At 45.0% G+C, this 17,300-nt stretch overlaps 1 protein-coding gene across 1 annotated transcript in view; it reads right to left on the bottom strand.

Annotated features, from left to right (window-relative positions):
• The window catches only part of ADCY2 (adenylate cyclase 2), a 358,775-nt gene that overhangs the window by 327,989 nt on the left and 13,486 nt on the right, over positions 1 to 17,300 (bottom strand). The window contains exon 2 of the mRNA XM_084782845.1: positions 13,856 to 14,053. Within this exon, the coding sequence (XP_084638971.1) occupies positions 13,856 to 14,053 (198 nt within the window). The remainder of the gene's footprint in view (positions 1 to 13,855; positions 14,054 to 17,300) is intronic.

The raw sequence follows: 17,300 nt of genomic DNA, 5'->3' as shown, positions 1-17,300 counted from the left end.
AATTACCTCCACCCTTGACCCTATACAATCTGTCAATAACCCTCTCATAGTCCCAGTGTTGATAAACTACCTCTACCCTTGTTTCTGATCAATTGGCTAGAGTTGGATTAGTTGTTCTCATCTTCTCAAAGAATCAGCTTTGATTTTATTGATCACTACTATGTTTTTTAATAACATTTCTGTATTTATATTTCTTTTATTATGATAACTTACACTCCACTTTCTACTTTCTTAAGGTGGAAGCGTAGGCTACCAACTTGAGCCATTTCTTTCTTCTGGATAAACACCAGATGAGACTCTCCCTCTAAACAATTGAACTCTGAGTGCATTACACAAAGTGAAACACGTGTTTCATTTTATTGAGCTCAATATTCATCCTAATGCCTCTTGTAATTATTTCTTGGACTCGGAGGTTATTTAGACGTAGGTTGTTATTTTCCAATTACTTATTGATTTTCTGGATGTCTCATGCTTTTTATGACAGCAATCATTTCTAATTTAGGAGACTATTGCATCCCAGAACATGTTCTTTCTTGGAAATTCCATATACATTAGAAAACATCAATACGTTGCATTGTCAGTAGGAATATGCTAGAAATGAGTTTGATCAACTTGTCCAGTAGTTCTATTCAAATGCCTTATATTATGATGGTTTTCCCTAACTTTTAAAGGAATTACAAATGCTGAAAGCATGTATTTTGACCCTCTCTTCACTGGGGTATGAGTTTGAAACCCTTCACTCTCATAAGATGATTCTTTTAGCCCTAGGAAATAGTGTCCTCTTTGTTACTCTAGTCTCCAAGCTCTGAGTAAGCAGTGCTGTGCTCTTTTTCCTTCCTGTGCCTCCTTCTCCAACCTTGGTAAGTCCCTCATCACACGCTCTGCGTCAGAGCTCTGCAGAAGAATGGGTGGTACCCTCAAGTTTCGGGAGCACACCCATATTCTCTCTCCCTCCCCTCTGCCTTTCCCTAGCCCCTTAGCATTCTATCCTGAGAACTCCAGCCCTTCGCTCTTTCAGACTCAGATCTCTTCCGTGCATCAGCACATTTCTGGGCTCTGGTGGCATCCCGTTGTCTGGTCTGCACCTGAAGGCATGGGACAGGAGACTAGGAATTCCTAGAGTCCATCTGTCCATCTTCTGCTGCAAGTATGTTTCCTCCAGTATATTTTCACTATCTTAAAATTTGTCATTTCATGCATGTTGTCCCTATTTAGTTGTTTGGGGTGGCTGGGCTTCTGTTATCTCATCCTGATTCAATGCACACATCTATATATAGCACAGCGTACATCACAATGAAAATGGCCGCATCACTGGATTTAAAATACTCATTCATCTTAGCTTTAAATTTATTAGACAATAAAATTGCCAAAAGCAACTTATGCTGCAGAATAAATTTAACATAATATGCACCGGCATAGAATGCCATATATTAATGGACCCTCCAGTAGCAAACCACCTCTCTAAAGTAACTGCTCAGTTTAAGCAAACAAACAGAAACCATCACAGATCATGTGCAGCAAAACCAAGACTTCTCTTAGGCTGGCAAATCACTCGGCTCGCAGCCTAAGTCAGCACCCAAACCCTTTTCTCCTAGCAGAAGCAGCCATGTTCACAGCCTATCCCATTTTCCCTCATCTCCCTTGGTTGCTCCCTTCCCCCAGGACTCAAGTGGCTAGAAGATTCCTCCTGATAATAGAAACTTATTCCTTTCCTGAAATAAAGACATGGGCCAAGAAGAAGTGGTTCCTTACACTTCCCTAGGCATTACAAAAGACAAGCAGGCAGACAGAACCCCAAAGTGAGGCCTGTCCTACCCCCAAACCACGCTTTGAAGGGTCCATTTTGATGTAATGTTTTGCTATAGCTGCTTTGCAATATTCAGTAAGTTTTGAACTAGGAAATCCACAGCTGCACTTTTACTGAGGACCACTGCACACACAGCAGATTCTGGGCACAGACTACATCTAGACTTCAGTTATGTCTGATGAGCCACATGTGCAAGCAAAGAAAACACGCCTTCTATAAGCCATATCTTTTCAGATCCTTTCTTGGTATATGCAGTGGGTTAAAGGACACTCCATCCCTTTAAAAAACAAAAAACAAAAAGCCATGTTGGAGCCTAACCTGGGACCTCATGCTAATAGGTTTATAGTAACCACTTCTAGTTAAGACTGGTGTTCTAGAAGTAAACTGTAACATGACAGCAGAGACATGCAGGAACTTTGCCACATGATGGTAGAGGCCAATTGGACTGCCACAGCTGCAAGCTCATAGTGCCAACAACAACAGGCAAAGAACAAAAGGCCAGGGAGAGGCAAGGTGGAAGCATGGCCCTGTACCCTGTCTCTGACCAACACCTCCAGAACTGTGGCCTCACACTCAACGCTGTGGTCCTATGCTGTAACTCTCAGTAAGAGCTGCATGAGCTCAGGACCCTGGCCAGGGTCTCTACTGGAGAAACACAACAAATTCTGCTTCTGGGGGTTTCCTGCCCTCATATCTGGGTCAGATACAGTCTTTGGGGAGGTTAAGTGGAGCCATGGTACCAGAGTGTGGCTGCCAGTGCCAGCAGCTTTCAGGTCTCAGCAGGGAGTTCCCGGTATGCCCCCAAGAGTTTAGAGAAATGCCGACTCTCCTGTTTCTTGTTTCAGGCTGGGATGCACTATCTATCCCAAGGCTGCTGTGGTCTGAGTGTATGTCCCTCTAGGCTTCACGCTGTGCTGATGCAGCAGCATAGGCAGGTGGGGCCTATCGTGGGTGACTGGGCCTAACCAGGGGTTAACAGTTTGATAAGAGTTTTCAGAGAACTGCCTGGGCTCACTTATCACCTTCTCCCTAACAGGCTCAACATCTATGCCTCTTCCCATCCTATTTCCCACCACGTGAAGATACCATAAGAAGTCATGGTATCAGAGATAGGGAGCAGTGCCCAAGAAAAAAGCAACTGGCTGCCACAGTGATCTTGGATTCCTTGTACTCCAGGGGAGAAAGAAATACACCTCTGGTAGATAGAAATATCTCTGCCTGTGCTTTGATAGCAGGGCAAACGCAAGTAGTTATGTGCTTAGAGCCCCTGCTAGGGGCACAACACCTTGACAATAGAGGAGGCAGATGGTGTGTGGGCAGAACAGTATTTAAAGGGATTAAACAGGTTTTTTTTAGGAGGTATGGTATGGTGGCTGATTTTAGTGTGTGTGTGTGTGTGTGTGTGTGTGTGTGTGTGTGTGTGTGTGTGTGTGTGTGTGTACTGATGTGTTTACTAGTATATGGAGGTATAGGTGACTCAAACACGTTTGTGTCATTAAAAGTCTCACCTTGTTTTAATGGGGGGGACTCAAGAAAGCTACATCACTATCCCAATACCCCCACACTGTCACTGCCTTGATGGCTTACTTCATTGTCATGACTGTATGAGGAAGGTTTTTATGCAAGCTATCATAGCTAACTGTTCCATGATGGCCAATGGTCACATCAGATCCAGGGTTTGAGATAGCCTGGGATGTACAGTAAAACACCATCTTAAAAAAAGAAAAAGAAAAAAGAAAAGAAAAGAAAAGAAAAGAAAAGAAAGGAAGGAAGGAAAGAGGACAACACATGGAATTTGAAATAGGACATTCTAGATTTGTATCTTCTGGGCTCACCCCACTCCCACCTTGTTTACTTATTCCTTGACAGTTTCATACATATATATAATGAATTCTTTTCACATTCCATTAGCTCCTCTCAACCCACTTCCTCTCCTACTAAAATCCTTCTTTTCTGACAAGTCCCTCCCTCATTTTCATGTCTTCTATTTGTGTGTGACCTCCTGAGTTTAACTGTGATGGTTGGTTAGTTTCAATTGTCTACCTAATCGGATTAAGAAATACCTAGGGAACTAGTGAAGCACACCTTTGGGTGTGTCTGTGAGAGTGTTTCCAGAAAGGATTAAGGGAGGTGGGATGACCCACCCTGAATGTGGCAGCACCATCCCAGGGGGTGTGGTCCTGAGCTAAACTGAAAGGGGAAAAGGGAAAAGCCAGCTAAGCACTGGATTCTCCTTCATCCACTCTAGCTAAGAGCTGCTTCCTTCTGATGCTCTGCCATCCCCACCATGGCGGACGGTACCCTCAAGCAGTGACCTTCCTCCCTTATGTTGCTTCCAGCAAGTATCCAGCCATAGTAACAATAAAAGTAAGTTATACATATCCCCCTCTCCACCCCTTCCAGCGTTTCTCCAGGGGTAATGTCGTACCTTCTTTTCTGTGTCTACAAAGCTTTCCAGGAAATGGGAGTTGGGCACAGGGCCCATAAGCAAGGTAGCACAAAGCTCCGACCAGAGGAAAAGGAAAGCATAGTTAGCAGGGCAAACACAGTGAGTCAGTCACGCCTGCCTACCTGTCTGTCAATGGCTGTTAGTCTACAACTAAGAGCCTCGGGAGCTTGGCTGAGAACAAACATGAGGTACTCGTGGCCCTTTGCCGTGGGATGAGTGAATAGGGGGCACGTATCCTGGCTAGTTACCTTGGATCTACAAGGTTGCCAGGCCTTTCTGAGAGGATGCAGGCATGGATCTGAGGTGCGTTCTCTGCTCCTTCCTGTCTGAGTCAGGGGAGGATGATACTAGTGGCCACAGAGAAAACAGAAGCTAAAATCCAGAACACTGGAGGAGCTAAGTGAGGTGTTGCTTAGCAACTCTTAATAGGAAATAATTTAAACTGGGAAGTTATTTTTTTTTTCCTGAGGACTTGCTGCTCTAGCCTGAAGATAAGCATTCACTCCCTTTCCTTCTGACAACTCCCCAGCATGCACACTTGGGTGCCAGGGTGCTTCCTCGCAGCCCCAACCTGACAGAAAACAAAAGGGCCTGTTATAAGAAATCTGATACGGTGAGGAAAAAATTCAGTTTCGGTATAAAACCAGTAATCGACTCCCAAACACCAGTGCTCACTCGGCGTACAGGAAGCATGGGCAGCATGCACTTGTTCCTCCTTCTGTGGGGCCTGTTTTTCTCTTAGAAGGTAGAGGAAAAGGCCTCCAAATGAAAACCTCAGCCAGCAACTCAGAGCTGCGGCAGTCTAAGATGTTGGCATCCCAGAACTACTACCCCACCTAAATCACCAGGATGTGGAAGGCGTCCCTTCCACGTCAAACAGCCAGCTTCAAGCCTTGGCACAAGTGACTGGCAATGGGTATGCAGCCATCCAGAGAGCTGCTACCAGGACGCCAGGCAAAAATGCCTGCTCTCTTCCCGCTGTTCAGCTTTATATAACTTGCTTAATCACTCTGGAGTTAGGTTTTCCCATCAGCCAGATTCAAGTAATATTAATACTAACTTGTGAGTTTGTACTGATAAAGGAGTTAGGTGTGTAAACTCAGGGCCTGGTGTTGGGAGGAGCCTGGGAGCAATTCCCAGCAGTTTTATGGTAGAGTTAAGTACACAATTATGTTCTTTATACATTCATACTTTCATTTCTATAACGCATCTAGTAACATGTGTGAATGTGTGTATGTATGGTATGTGATGTGCGTGTAGTGTGTATGTGGTGTCTATGTATGTAGAGTGTGTGGTGTGTAGTATGTGTGTATGTATGGTGTGTGATGTGTGTGTTTGTGATGTGTGTGTTATCTCTGTGTGTATGTAGTATGTGTGGTGTGGTGTGTATGTGTGTGTATATGTATGGTGTGGTGTATGTTTGTGGGTGTGTGTGTATGTGTGTGTACACGTGCTTATGTGTGTACTGTGTATGTGTGATATACCTTGGAGCCGGTCACTCATTTAGCTCTGTTGGTGAGAATGCAGTGTGAATACAATGCACGTTGGGTGGTGGGGCGCTGGTGACTGAGGTGAGTTCTGATGTCCAGCATCCCCATGAAGGCAGCATAATGCCGCACATATGTAAATGCCGGCACTCTTGTGGTGAGAGGAGAGGCTGATACTGCTCTGGATGTCTGGATGCTCAAGGGACAGGCAGCCCTGCAAGAGGCCATGTCTCAAATAAGGTGGAAGGGGAGGACCCAAACCTAAGGTGGCCCTCTGACCTCACATGTACACTGTACATGTACACTGCGGCACATGGTTACCCACTCACAAGAACCCACACACCAAGAAAAGATAAAATGCGCCTTAGATACGGTGGGGGCTTGGGGTCCTCATGAAAGAACAGAGATAAGAGTGATCTTCCCTGCCTGGTGGGCTGATAACTGAGACTCCCTTCTGCAGGCCCAGGGCCATGTTCCGCTGAAAAACAGCTCCGGAAGAGAATAAGGAGGCTGAGGACACCAACAGAAAACCCTACCCAGTGAGACAAGGTCTGTGAAAGCCCAGTGAGGGCCACAGCAAGGCATCTCCAAAAGGCCAGGACAATTTCCCCACATGCTGCCTAGGACCCAACAGGAGGGGGAATTCAGAAATGCTGTCTCCACTCTAAACAGCCAGAGTTGTGTGGGATCCCAAAATAACTGCAGAGCAGGCTTGCTCTACCCAGTATGTGTCCTTAAAACTCACATCCCAGTGGAGTGGGGTTTTTTTTCCACTTAAAAACAAACTCCTTCATCCAGGAGGTTTTTAGCTAAAATGACTTCTTAAATTTTTTTCAGATCTGTGCTTAAGGCCTACTTCAAAATGCCTCCGTGAGACGTGGCATGGTGCATGGGGAAGGACACATCCTGGGCATGTGAGAAAGGGCTCCTCTCTAAAGGGAAGGCTTTCTCCTGCCATCTGCATGCAGGACACAAGGTGATCTGCAAGTGGGAATGTGTTAACAGCAGCCGAAGGCCAGCGCAGCAGGGAACACAAGCTGATTTTGTGCTACTTCAAAGGCCACAGAAGGCCTTTACTTTCTCTCTCTTATGGACTTTCAGTGAGACCATGTCTGCCATTGATCTACAGTTTTTTGCAAGAAAGTTTGTGCATATATCGTCGGGGGCTGGCATCTTTTAAGGCAACAGAGCCAAGAAAAGCCCTTCCTTCTGAAAGCACAAAGTAAAACCTCCAAGTTGGCTATAACTTCGCAAGTCTACACCATCGCATTCAGCACTTTCCGCCACAGCTGAACCAAAGTGGTCACGAGCCTCACTCTTCAAAAGGAGAGACGCAGGGCAAGAGCACTGGGCTCCTTAATATGCGGGGTGCATTTCTAACTGGCTCTCTGTAGCTGCTTGAGCATCTGCCGTTCCAGCCATCAATCCTGACCAGAACTCACCTCCTCAGCAGCAGCCTTCTTTCTGCATGCCACTCCTGCCTGGAGAAGCTGGAATAACCACCAGCTGAGGTGAAACGACTTCTTGTCAGAAATTCACCAAGTGAGACATCACTTAAAAACGGAGGTTTCTCAGTGAGAACTGAAGGTACTCTTTTCAGAATATTAGGCAAGAAGGATATACCCGATGTCATTTTCATAGGAATCAAAAGGCACTACACTTGGTCCTGGGACATACAGAGGTCAGCCAATGTCCTCTGACATACAAACACTAGAGAGATTTCTCCCTGTGTCTCCAAAGCCATATGTGTAAGCAGTAACCACCTCCTTGCTTCCATCGACTGTATTACCTCACCAGATAATCACCTGGGAACATCTCCAGCACCTAGCAGACAGTGGTTTGAAAAGGGGGGAAGCCCAAACCTCCTTCATCTAAGTTTCATTCTCCAGTGACTCTACAGTGTAAAGAAAAGTGTGATAGCAGGAGTGTTATCAAGTCTAAGATGGGGGAGGAAGAGACAGAGTCCTGAGCCATAGGAGGGAAGTGCTGCCTAGGGGCAACATGCACTCTACAGAAATGAAATCTGTCAGGGATTGCATACTGTACCCCAGAAGATTTCTTCAATCTCTAGATCCTGGTACAAGTGACAAAACTATTTAGAACCAGCCTGGAAACAGGATCTCTACATATCTCATCAAATGAAGACGGAGCCACGCACGTGGTCCAATTCCAAAATGTGTCACTATAATAAAAGGAGAAGACTATGTGGTGGCACCCTGGAAGAACAGCAAGTGAAGACGCAGGCAGAGCCAAAGGTTGTCCAGTTGTGATGGCCTTACCGGCAGCTAGACATGGTGAGGAAGGAGTTCCTGAAGAGCCTACAGAGAAAGCGTGACTCAACCCAACCCCCAGTGTCAGGCTTCCGACTTCAGAGCTGAGGACACAACATCTAAGCCATGAAACACAACTCAGAGGGTATGGCTCGCAGGGACAGAAATCCCAGAAACATGGACCAAAATCCACCACATGCCAACCAGTTCAAGTCTGTCAAGGTCTACCTCTCTTGCTACGGATATGCCTCAGCATTTCTAAGCAGGGGATTCACTTGTCAACCCTGATGGAGCTTCTTCAGATGAGAATGACTCCTGGGACACTGGCAGACCCACAGCTCCCACTCCTTGACCTACAGACTCCTAGGCACAGACTGATGCTTGGCTGTGTGACGTGTTCAGTAAAGGAGAGGCATGCATGCATATTTTTTTACTAAGTTCTTCAAAACAAAAAGGGCCCCATATATGTCAGGACAGAAATTACACCTCATAATTTTCCTGAGCTGATTTAAAGTTTATAATGCTCCAGATCTTTTCATCCAAAGATGACAGGCAAGCATGGCCTCGCTGCCACTCTTATCAGTGGAGACGTGGCAATGTAACCAGAGACACTCACAGAGCCTGGGGCGAACAGCCAGGGCTTCTATGTGAAACGAAATAAAAATGCTACAGTTCACCTCTCTGGCTTTACTTGGAGCTTCTAGAACACAGAAAACAAAAACAAAAACACACACAAAAATCAACCCACCACTGTAAAACTCTTTGCCTTCACAAACAGCTACATGAAACAAATATAAATTTGGTCCCATTACCACAGCGTGAAGTAACTTCCAGATGAGGCTGGAATGCGTTAAAAACAAAACATCATTGGGAAAGCCCTATTTACATCAATAGCCAATGTCTTGAAGCCCCTCCCCCACCTTCTCTTTCCCTTTTCCCCCAGTGATGACTATGGTTTTAAAGCTATATGGTTGAGTGACAAGTTTACCCCACGCTTCCTACCTTTTGATGTGCCTGTACTTTCTCAGAGTCGCACAAACCCCCCTTTTTACCCACCAGAACTGTTGTTGAGGTTACTTTCATTGCACACCTGCCCATGTGCAGATGCAGCACATCCCAGATTTCATTTCACTGATATTTGGGGAACGGATAGATTTTTTTGGACTGTCCTCTTTGGTGGAGAGCACTTGTCATCACCCCTGGCATCTGCCCACTACATGACAATCACACTGGTTAGAATCGCTGATGTCATGAATAAGAAGTGGTCTCGGAAGTCAGTCCTCTCATATCCAAACACTTTCCCCTAAGTGGTACCTCAGCCTGATTGAAATCCTTCACCAGCCACCTCTCCCTTCACTGGAAGAACAGGGCTGGGCAGAGCCTACTGTGTGAGAAGCAGACTAAGCTAGGTAAGAGAAACACTCAGTAGGACCTGGATGAGTCTACATCATACAAGTTCTGGCCATCCTCAACCTTCACTAGGGAAGCTAAGGGCTGTGCGCATGTGAGGTGCTATATGGTGAAAAGCGGCCTGGCCTCACCCTTAGCTTCTGGAGGTGGGCTACATTCTCTGAGTGCACTGACTCCTTAAAGTGCCTCTGTTTGCCTGAGCTATGTCCATGAAAGAGTACAATGTGAGGTACGATTACAGGATTTTATCAAAGCCTCGTAGAAACTAAACATGACAAAGTCAGCCTTGTGTCTAGAAGGTTGAAATATGTGTCAACTTGTGTCAACTGGCTCAGCTCTCTAGGCTGTGTAAAACCCCCTGAGCCCCTGTAACAGCTCTATACACCTTCTCAACAAACAATTATCTATGCTACTGCCATGCTCTGACCAGTGCTGTCTGGGACCTCACCTCAGAGAAAGGACAAAAGAGCAACACTTGGGTTCTACCAGTTTTTCCTCCTTGAGATCTGTGTGCAGCATTTTCATGAGGACCTGTGAACAGGAAGGGGCAATGTTCATAGTTCTGTCAGCTCTTCTAGAAAACTCTCCTGTGAGGCAGTCCTTACTAGTAGCAGCCTCACCACAGTCAAGACTATGCTGTTCTGAAGGACAGTAGTGGTTCTGCACTTTCTGAAGCAGGGTAAACTTATACACGTTCAGATAACTGGTGTTCAGGCAGGGGCCTACCTCTATGGAAATTCTATCAAAGAATCCTGGAGGATAAATTCAGATGATCTAAGACAATGATTTCACCTTAGAGCTTCATCTGAACTCAATGTATTAGGAGATCCAGGAGATATTTCAGTTTTCTGTGGAGGACTAGAACTTGACCTACTTCTGCTCTCTCACGATGTGTAAGTAGACCCACATCACAGACACACACACCTTCATTGCCTTGACAATTATAGCCATGGATCCTACCATGGGCCTTTTGTGTGCATAGAGCCTGCAGTGAGAGGTAGAAGCAGGCATAGATGTGTCTGCAGAAACATGCCCTGCTCAGGGCTGGACACTCAACCCATATGATCAAAATGTGATGTCTAAGCCTCCAGATGTAAATACTTCTTCCAGTATCCTGCCCCCCAAAGTTAGAAAAAGACAACCATAAAGTGATTGAGGTCATGTGAAGACATTTTGAAAAATCAATCCAATAACAGTTTGAGAAACAAAAATGTCAAGGTACATGAGACTACTTAATACCAAGACTCTAGCTCCTAAAAGAAATCGGTCTTGAGAAAGCAGGAACAGAGTGAAAATGAGACAAGTATGCTTGAGATTCCCAGAGGGACTATTTCAAAGCAGATGAAAATCAAAGTAAAATACCATTTGTATGACAATCAAAGAGTAGGTACGACACTGCATGTGGACATGAACAACAACAAGCCTAGCAATGACGAAGTTGTCCCATCAATGAAGCCTCTCAACCACTGCCTACTGAAGACGCCATGCTGGAAGACAGTCCCACTAATCTCCACACTCGAGCAGGCAAGGCCAACAGTAAGAAAAGGCCCTGTGGAGTACAGTAGTCAGAAAGCTTAGGTAGAATGTCAGAGGTGACTGGTGGGGTGTCGTTCAGAGGCGTGGAAAGCTGTGCTTGGGAGGATAGTCTAACAGATGAAGAGGGCCCTTCCTGATTAAGGTGTACAATTATTAGGAATAATGACAAATCTCCTAATGAATCTGAGGTGTCTAAGAAATAGGTCTGATGCCACTGACAGGTTCTTATTAGCTGTTACACGTCAAGATAAAACTAACAAATTAGTGTGCCACATAACAGTGAGTGAATTAAGAATCTGAAAGGAAAAACAGCACTTCTAGTCACCAAGAGACAACTACATTGTTTATGTAAATAAACTGAAATTCTTAGGCAAAGGTACAGCAGTAAGTCAGCTGAAACTGCTTTGCCTAAACAAGGAAGAAAGGAATCTTATCCACATTAACAATTAAATAAAGTAACTTTTTAAAATTTGATTAACTCATTTTATTTTACTGATATGCAATTTTATTATTTTTTTCTCTTTGAGATTATAATATAATTACATTATTCCCCCCCCTTCCCTTCCTCCAAACCTTCCCATAGATCCCTCCTTGCTCTTTTTCAAATCCATGGCTTTTTAAAAAATTAATGTACATACATGCATGTATGGATATACATATATATTCCTAAATACAACCTGCTCAGTTGGTGCAATGTCACTTGTATATATGTTATGAGTTGAGCAAGAACAACAGCAACAAACATGCTGAAATGATCAGGAGAAAAGGTAATTTTAAAATTCCATTATAAAGCAAAAAAAAAAAAAAACCCTTTAGGTATCTAGGAGTAAATTCTGGAAAATTTGCTAATTCTATAAAGAAATAAAAGGCTTAGAATAACATAAAAGATGCTCGGACTTTATAGGATATAAGCCGCCTTCTCAGATGGAGAAGAGAATCTACGGAAAACTCTGAAATCTCTAGGTGGTCTCTTTTTCATTCAGTGTCTCTTTTTAAAACGATTCTTAAGCTTTAATCTCATGCAAAGCAAAATATCAATAATTCAACTATGACACCAGACACCAGTTGGATTTTCCATTGAATATGACAAACCGACGCTGAAATTTGTATGGAAATGCAAGGCTGTGAGCTAGAAGGGGACCTCAGCCTTCCAGAAAGGAGATGTCCTATGCTGTAGTCCCACTAACGAAAGGAGCCACTAGGTCCACACCATCCAGGTACCCGAGCTCTTACCGGTGGTCAGGTGCACCTGGCCTCGGACATGTAGAACAGAGTCAACAATGGAGGACAGGGAGGCCGCCAGTGAGTGCACAGGGATGCACGCCCAGCCCTCTGAGCAGCTTGCGGGGAGAGCAATGAAAAGGGGGTAAAGTCACCCACTGTCCCCAGTGTCCACGGACAGTGGCGTTTTAGAGTCACACAAACTTGAATTCACTCAGCCCGTTTTTTTTTCTCTCTCTGCAGCAGAAAGTGTTCCCCAAGGACAGTATCGGTTTGGGGGTGCTCACATAAGGCACAGACTGGTGGGTTCCACGCCAGGAGCCTGGTGCGGGCGATCAGCCAGGCTTCTGTGATAAGGCACACTGAGAAAGCTCTCTCAGATGTGCATGCTCCACTCACTCCCATCTTGGCTTTGGGCCTCCATCATGCTCTGCCGCACCTCTTCCTTTCTGTCCCTAGCATTCCCGAAGCTTCTTTTCTTTGCCTTTTGTTTCTAGGTCCTTCTCTCCCATGCCCTGAGAGGGGCTTCTGGGCTACTGAATCTCTTTCTGCCAGGGTTTTATTAAAAAAAAAAAAAAAAAAAAAAAAAGAACTAAGCTAGCAGCTTGTCTGACTCTCCTCAACCCTGACCTCTTCCCTCCATATCACATCAACATCAGACAGCTGCGTGAGAGGAGCCATCACGGCAGAATGGCTGGGCAGCATCGCCGGCTGGACTGCCCTGGTAAGACACGACATCACTCAGACACAGGAAGATTCTAAGTCAAGAGCCCCAGCAGGAGGGAAGCGGGGGGGGGGGGGCGGGTTTAGTTTGCAAGCGGAACAGGAAGCAAGCTTACTCACAGGATGTGATCATGTTGGTGGGAAAGCAGTGTTGCTGGAGTCTGTCTTTACATAGAAAGTGTCACTGAGCAGGAGTCGATGTGCTAACTAGTCTTGGAGAGTCAGAGCACACTGAGTGAGGGGATTAAACTCCAGACTGCACCAAACAGTGGCTGCACTATCCAAACAAAGGGCCAGGGATCGGTCCAATGCTCCTGCCAGCAGGATTGATGAATTCCAACAGGCACCATGTGACCTCGGCCACCAAGCGCCTCTACAGTAGTGACTTCAAAGGACTTTCTTCTTTGCGTCTGGCCTATTTCACTTTCAACTGGACGGGAAGAGTGAGATTTGGTGACTTACTGCTCAGTATGCTGACTTCAGTCAATAATAAAAGGTTAGATATTTCAAAATTGCTTAAAAAAAAAAAAAGCAGGCGTTGTGGTACATGCCTTTAATCCCAAAATTTGGAGTCAAGGACAGAGGAGCCTGGAAATTTGAGGCTACCCTGGCCCATGTAGTAAGTTGTAGGCCAGCCATAACTATACAGTGAGACCCTACCTCAAAAAAGAGTAAGTTTTAAACATTCTCATTTCATAAAGGATAGCCCAGTCAGGTGTTTGATATGTTAATTACCTTGACTTTATCACCTTACAAATTACATGACATCAAAGTATCACATTATATAATCCACAATACAGAATTATTGTCAGTTTAAAGAGATATTTTTTAACCTTCATGTCCTTCATTCAGCCATGTCTTTCTTTCAGAGTCTAGGATGATACATACATAACCATGTAATGCTTGGATCAAGGCACAGAGATAGAATCCAAGAAAGCCAATGACTCCTTACCTGGTCCCAGGCAGACACGGTGCCCCCGAAGCACATGAACAGGTATCCCATGGCAACCAGACATATCCAAATCACCAGCGAGAACACACGGAGCAGCTTCTTGAACACGGACTCAATGCACACGAGGATGAATATGGCAAAGAAAATTGCCAGGGCAGTGGGAACTGTTATTAAAAATGCCACATGGTCTTCTACTTCCTGAGGACAGAAACAGAAAATAGTGAAAAGCTGCAGTAGAGGGACAGAGTGACAATGACTTATGAGAAAACTTCACCAACATCAATCAATGCCAAACTACATGGGCCTGAAAATCATTTTGAAAGTAGAATAGTTTAAAGTTTCAAAAAATTCCAAGTTTTATATTCGACAACCATGGTTTTCTAAATAGATCATGCAATGGTGACTATTTAAACTAAGCAAAATAGCCAGACTCTCACTATTACATTTTCCTGGAAAAAAATGGAGAAATAGGTTTTTATAACAGAAGTGACTTCAAAAAAAGTGAATGGCTGGGCATGGTGGAGCACACCTTTAATCCCAGCACTTGGGAGGCAGAGGCAGGCAAATCACCGTGAGTTGGAGGCCAGCCTGGTCTACAAAGCGAGTCCAGGACAGTCAAGGCTACACAGAGACACCCTATCTCGGAAAACAAAACAAACAAACAAACAAACAAAAAACCCAGAAAAGAAAAGAAAAAAAAAAGAAGAAGAAGAAAAGTGAATGAAGGCAAGAACCCATTAATGCCAGGAGAAAATAAGACCCATCAACTTCCTTGCCTGAATTAGAGGGTCCTAAATACCATGGTCTCAGGAAATTAAGGCACTGATTTGAAACATTTTATTTCTTAAAAAAAAAGAAAGAAAGAAACACATTTGAGTTACATCCATGTCTACAATGATTAGCTTTTATTTTAATGCGTGCCAATTATTATTTTAAAGGGATCACAGGTTAATAGGAAAGGAGCAGAAGTGCTAAAAATAGAAGTCCGAGGACGAGAAGCATTTAGGAGAGCGGCCGTGGCTGCTGCCACCACCCCACCTCTCTGATGCCACCAAGTGAAAAGGAAATGGGCATTTCTTTATTATTAGCCTCTTACTGGTGCCACTTTCTAAATTCATTTTTGTATACTCACACTTATTTTGCCTCTAACTTTTGAGAGGGATACAGACTTATTTCAACTGAATACAACATCAACATTGTGCTATAAAAACCTTATTTCCTTTGGTTAACCCAGAAAGGACGAAAAGGATGCAACACCTGAAGCTGGAGTCCTGCTGTGGACGACACTCACTCAAGGACAGAAAGTGGTGTAAATGTCTTTAATCCTCACCCAAATGTCTGTAATTAATCACTAACACATGACTTGGAGGTTCAGCCAAAAATCTCTACGTGGCCAGGGCCATGAAGACTCCACTGACATTTTAAGAATTTCAGATAAAAAGGGTAAAGGGGACAGTAAACTACGCTATTCTGCAGCCAGAGGAAGCCCATGGTGATCTGGGGCACACCTCTTCTCTCTCCCATCAGCAACTTCATCTCCGAGACAGCTGCATCTAAATCCCAGATTCCAGAGTGGAACAAGGAGCCAAACCCTGCATGGAGCCCAAGAAGAAAGGATCCCAGCAGCCTTTCCCCGTCGAGAGCACAGCATTCGGTGGCACTTCCCTCTTTAACACTGGCATTTTACTTTCTTTGATCCTTTCATGCATCCTGTTAGGCTAGACTCATATCAGCAGCTAATAAAATTGAGAAAGTGGAGGCACAGAGAAGTGACCAAGAAACCAGGACTCTAGGCAAGGACCCACCACAGATGTGTGCCACGGGGGCGCAGTCCTCTCTGCCCGAAGCAAACGGAAGTTCAAAAGAGCCAGACATGCCTTCGCAGAGGCCAGAGGAACCAGTGCTTCAACAACCGGGGAAAACTAGCAAATCTGTGAGATGTTCTGACTCTCTGGCTCCATCCATCTCTTTGCTCATACCTAGTGTCCCAGTTGTCATCTGACCCTCAGACAAACATGACAGTCCTTGCAAAGGGGGTTGGAGCAACCTCCAGACTCTGTGAGCCCAGCATTAAGTCACCGGAAGCAAACCCACTCAGGACCAGGTGGCAGGACATCTGAAGGTACCCTGTAGGGAACTGTGACTGCTTCACACATAGGGCCGGTGGAAACGGACTTCCTCTTAAACCTGTCGCAGTGAACTCAACTGAGCCGAAGGCACAATAATCCAAAGGCTATTTTTTTTTAGAACAAGTTTTCATCTGTTTCATTAATTCACTCAGGAGACAGCATCCAACTTTAAGAGCTCTTATATGCCTAACTGCAAAACAGAGATCAGGGGCCGTAGGAACAGGAGCACAGAGCGTAGGTGCTCCTTCAGAACGCTGGGCCAGGAGAAGGCTCCTCAGGCGCTCTCTCGGCTGAGTCCTCTGTCAAGATGGCTAAGGCCAGATCTCTTACTTGGCTCTAAGATTTTTGCTACTTGTTAGTTTAAGTATTAAGTCCCTATTCTCTTGTTTCAATTGCTTGTTTTCAATGTCTGATCAGGAGATGCAACTGGCTCTCGGCGGCCTTCCCATGAGTCACAGTGGCCAAGTGGCTGGTTCGCACAATCCTTAAGCTCCCCACAAAATATTTTAGTTTCTTTTGAAATTATTAAAAACCTATTTCTCATTTTTTTATTAGTTCTTTGAGAATTTTGTACAACGTGTGTTGCTCATCCTCACGCTCACCCTCACTTCTGTCCGTGCCATCCCGCACTCCCTACCCACCCAACTCTGTATGCATTTTTTGTAATCCCTCGTTGGATACATGGCCTTCGCTGGAGGAAGGTCAACCCACCAGGGGGCCACACCCTTAACCAAAACTGACTCTCCCTCTCCTAGCCTAGCCACTGTCAACTGCCAAACAGTTCCTTAGCTAGCAGGACTTTGTGCCTACCTCTCCTCTCCATGCTAGAATCTGCCTGCCCTGAGACTACGCAGGTCTTGTGCCAGCTGCCACAGCTGTTGTTAATTCATGTGTGCAACTGGCCTGTTGTGTCCAGAAAACATCATTTCCTTGTAATCATTTACCGCCTATGATTTTTCTGCCCCTTCTGCCATGATTCTTGAGTGTTGGCTGAGGATTATTGTACAGATGTCCCATGCAGAGGTATAAAATTATATACATGTATACATAGATACTTTATACAAACACACACACACACACACACACACACACACACACACACACGTCTCACAAGGCTTTAGAGTTAATGATTGCAACTCAGGGCCCACTGTCATTTGCATATGCTTTTGTGGAGGTGGGCCCCTGAGCCATGGTGACATCCTGGGGGGTCTGGTATACTCATACTCACTGGGTGGGTGAAGTTACCAGAAACATTATGCACATTAGCAGAGCAATAGCTTTGCATGGTGAGACCTGCCTGGTAGTGAGCCAAGGCC

Source organism: Acomys minous (genome assembly GCF_964271855.1).
Source record: "Acomys minous genome assembly, chromosome: 5".
Lineage (NCBI taxonomy): Eukaryota > Metazoa > Chordata > Mammalia > Rodentia > Muridae > Acomys > Acomys minous.
The sequence above is the reverse complement of the archived record's forward strand: the minus strand, read 5'-3'. Positions and strand labels throughout refer to the sequence as shown.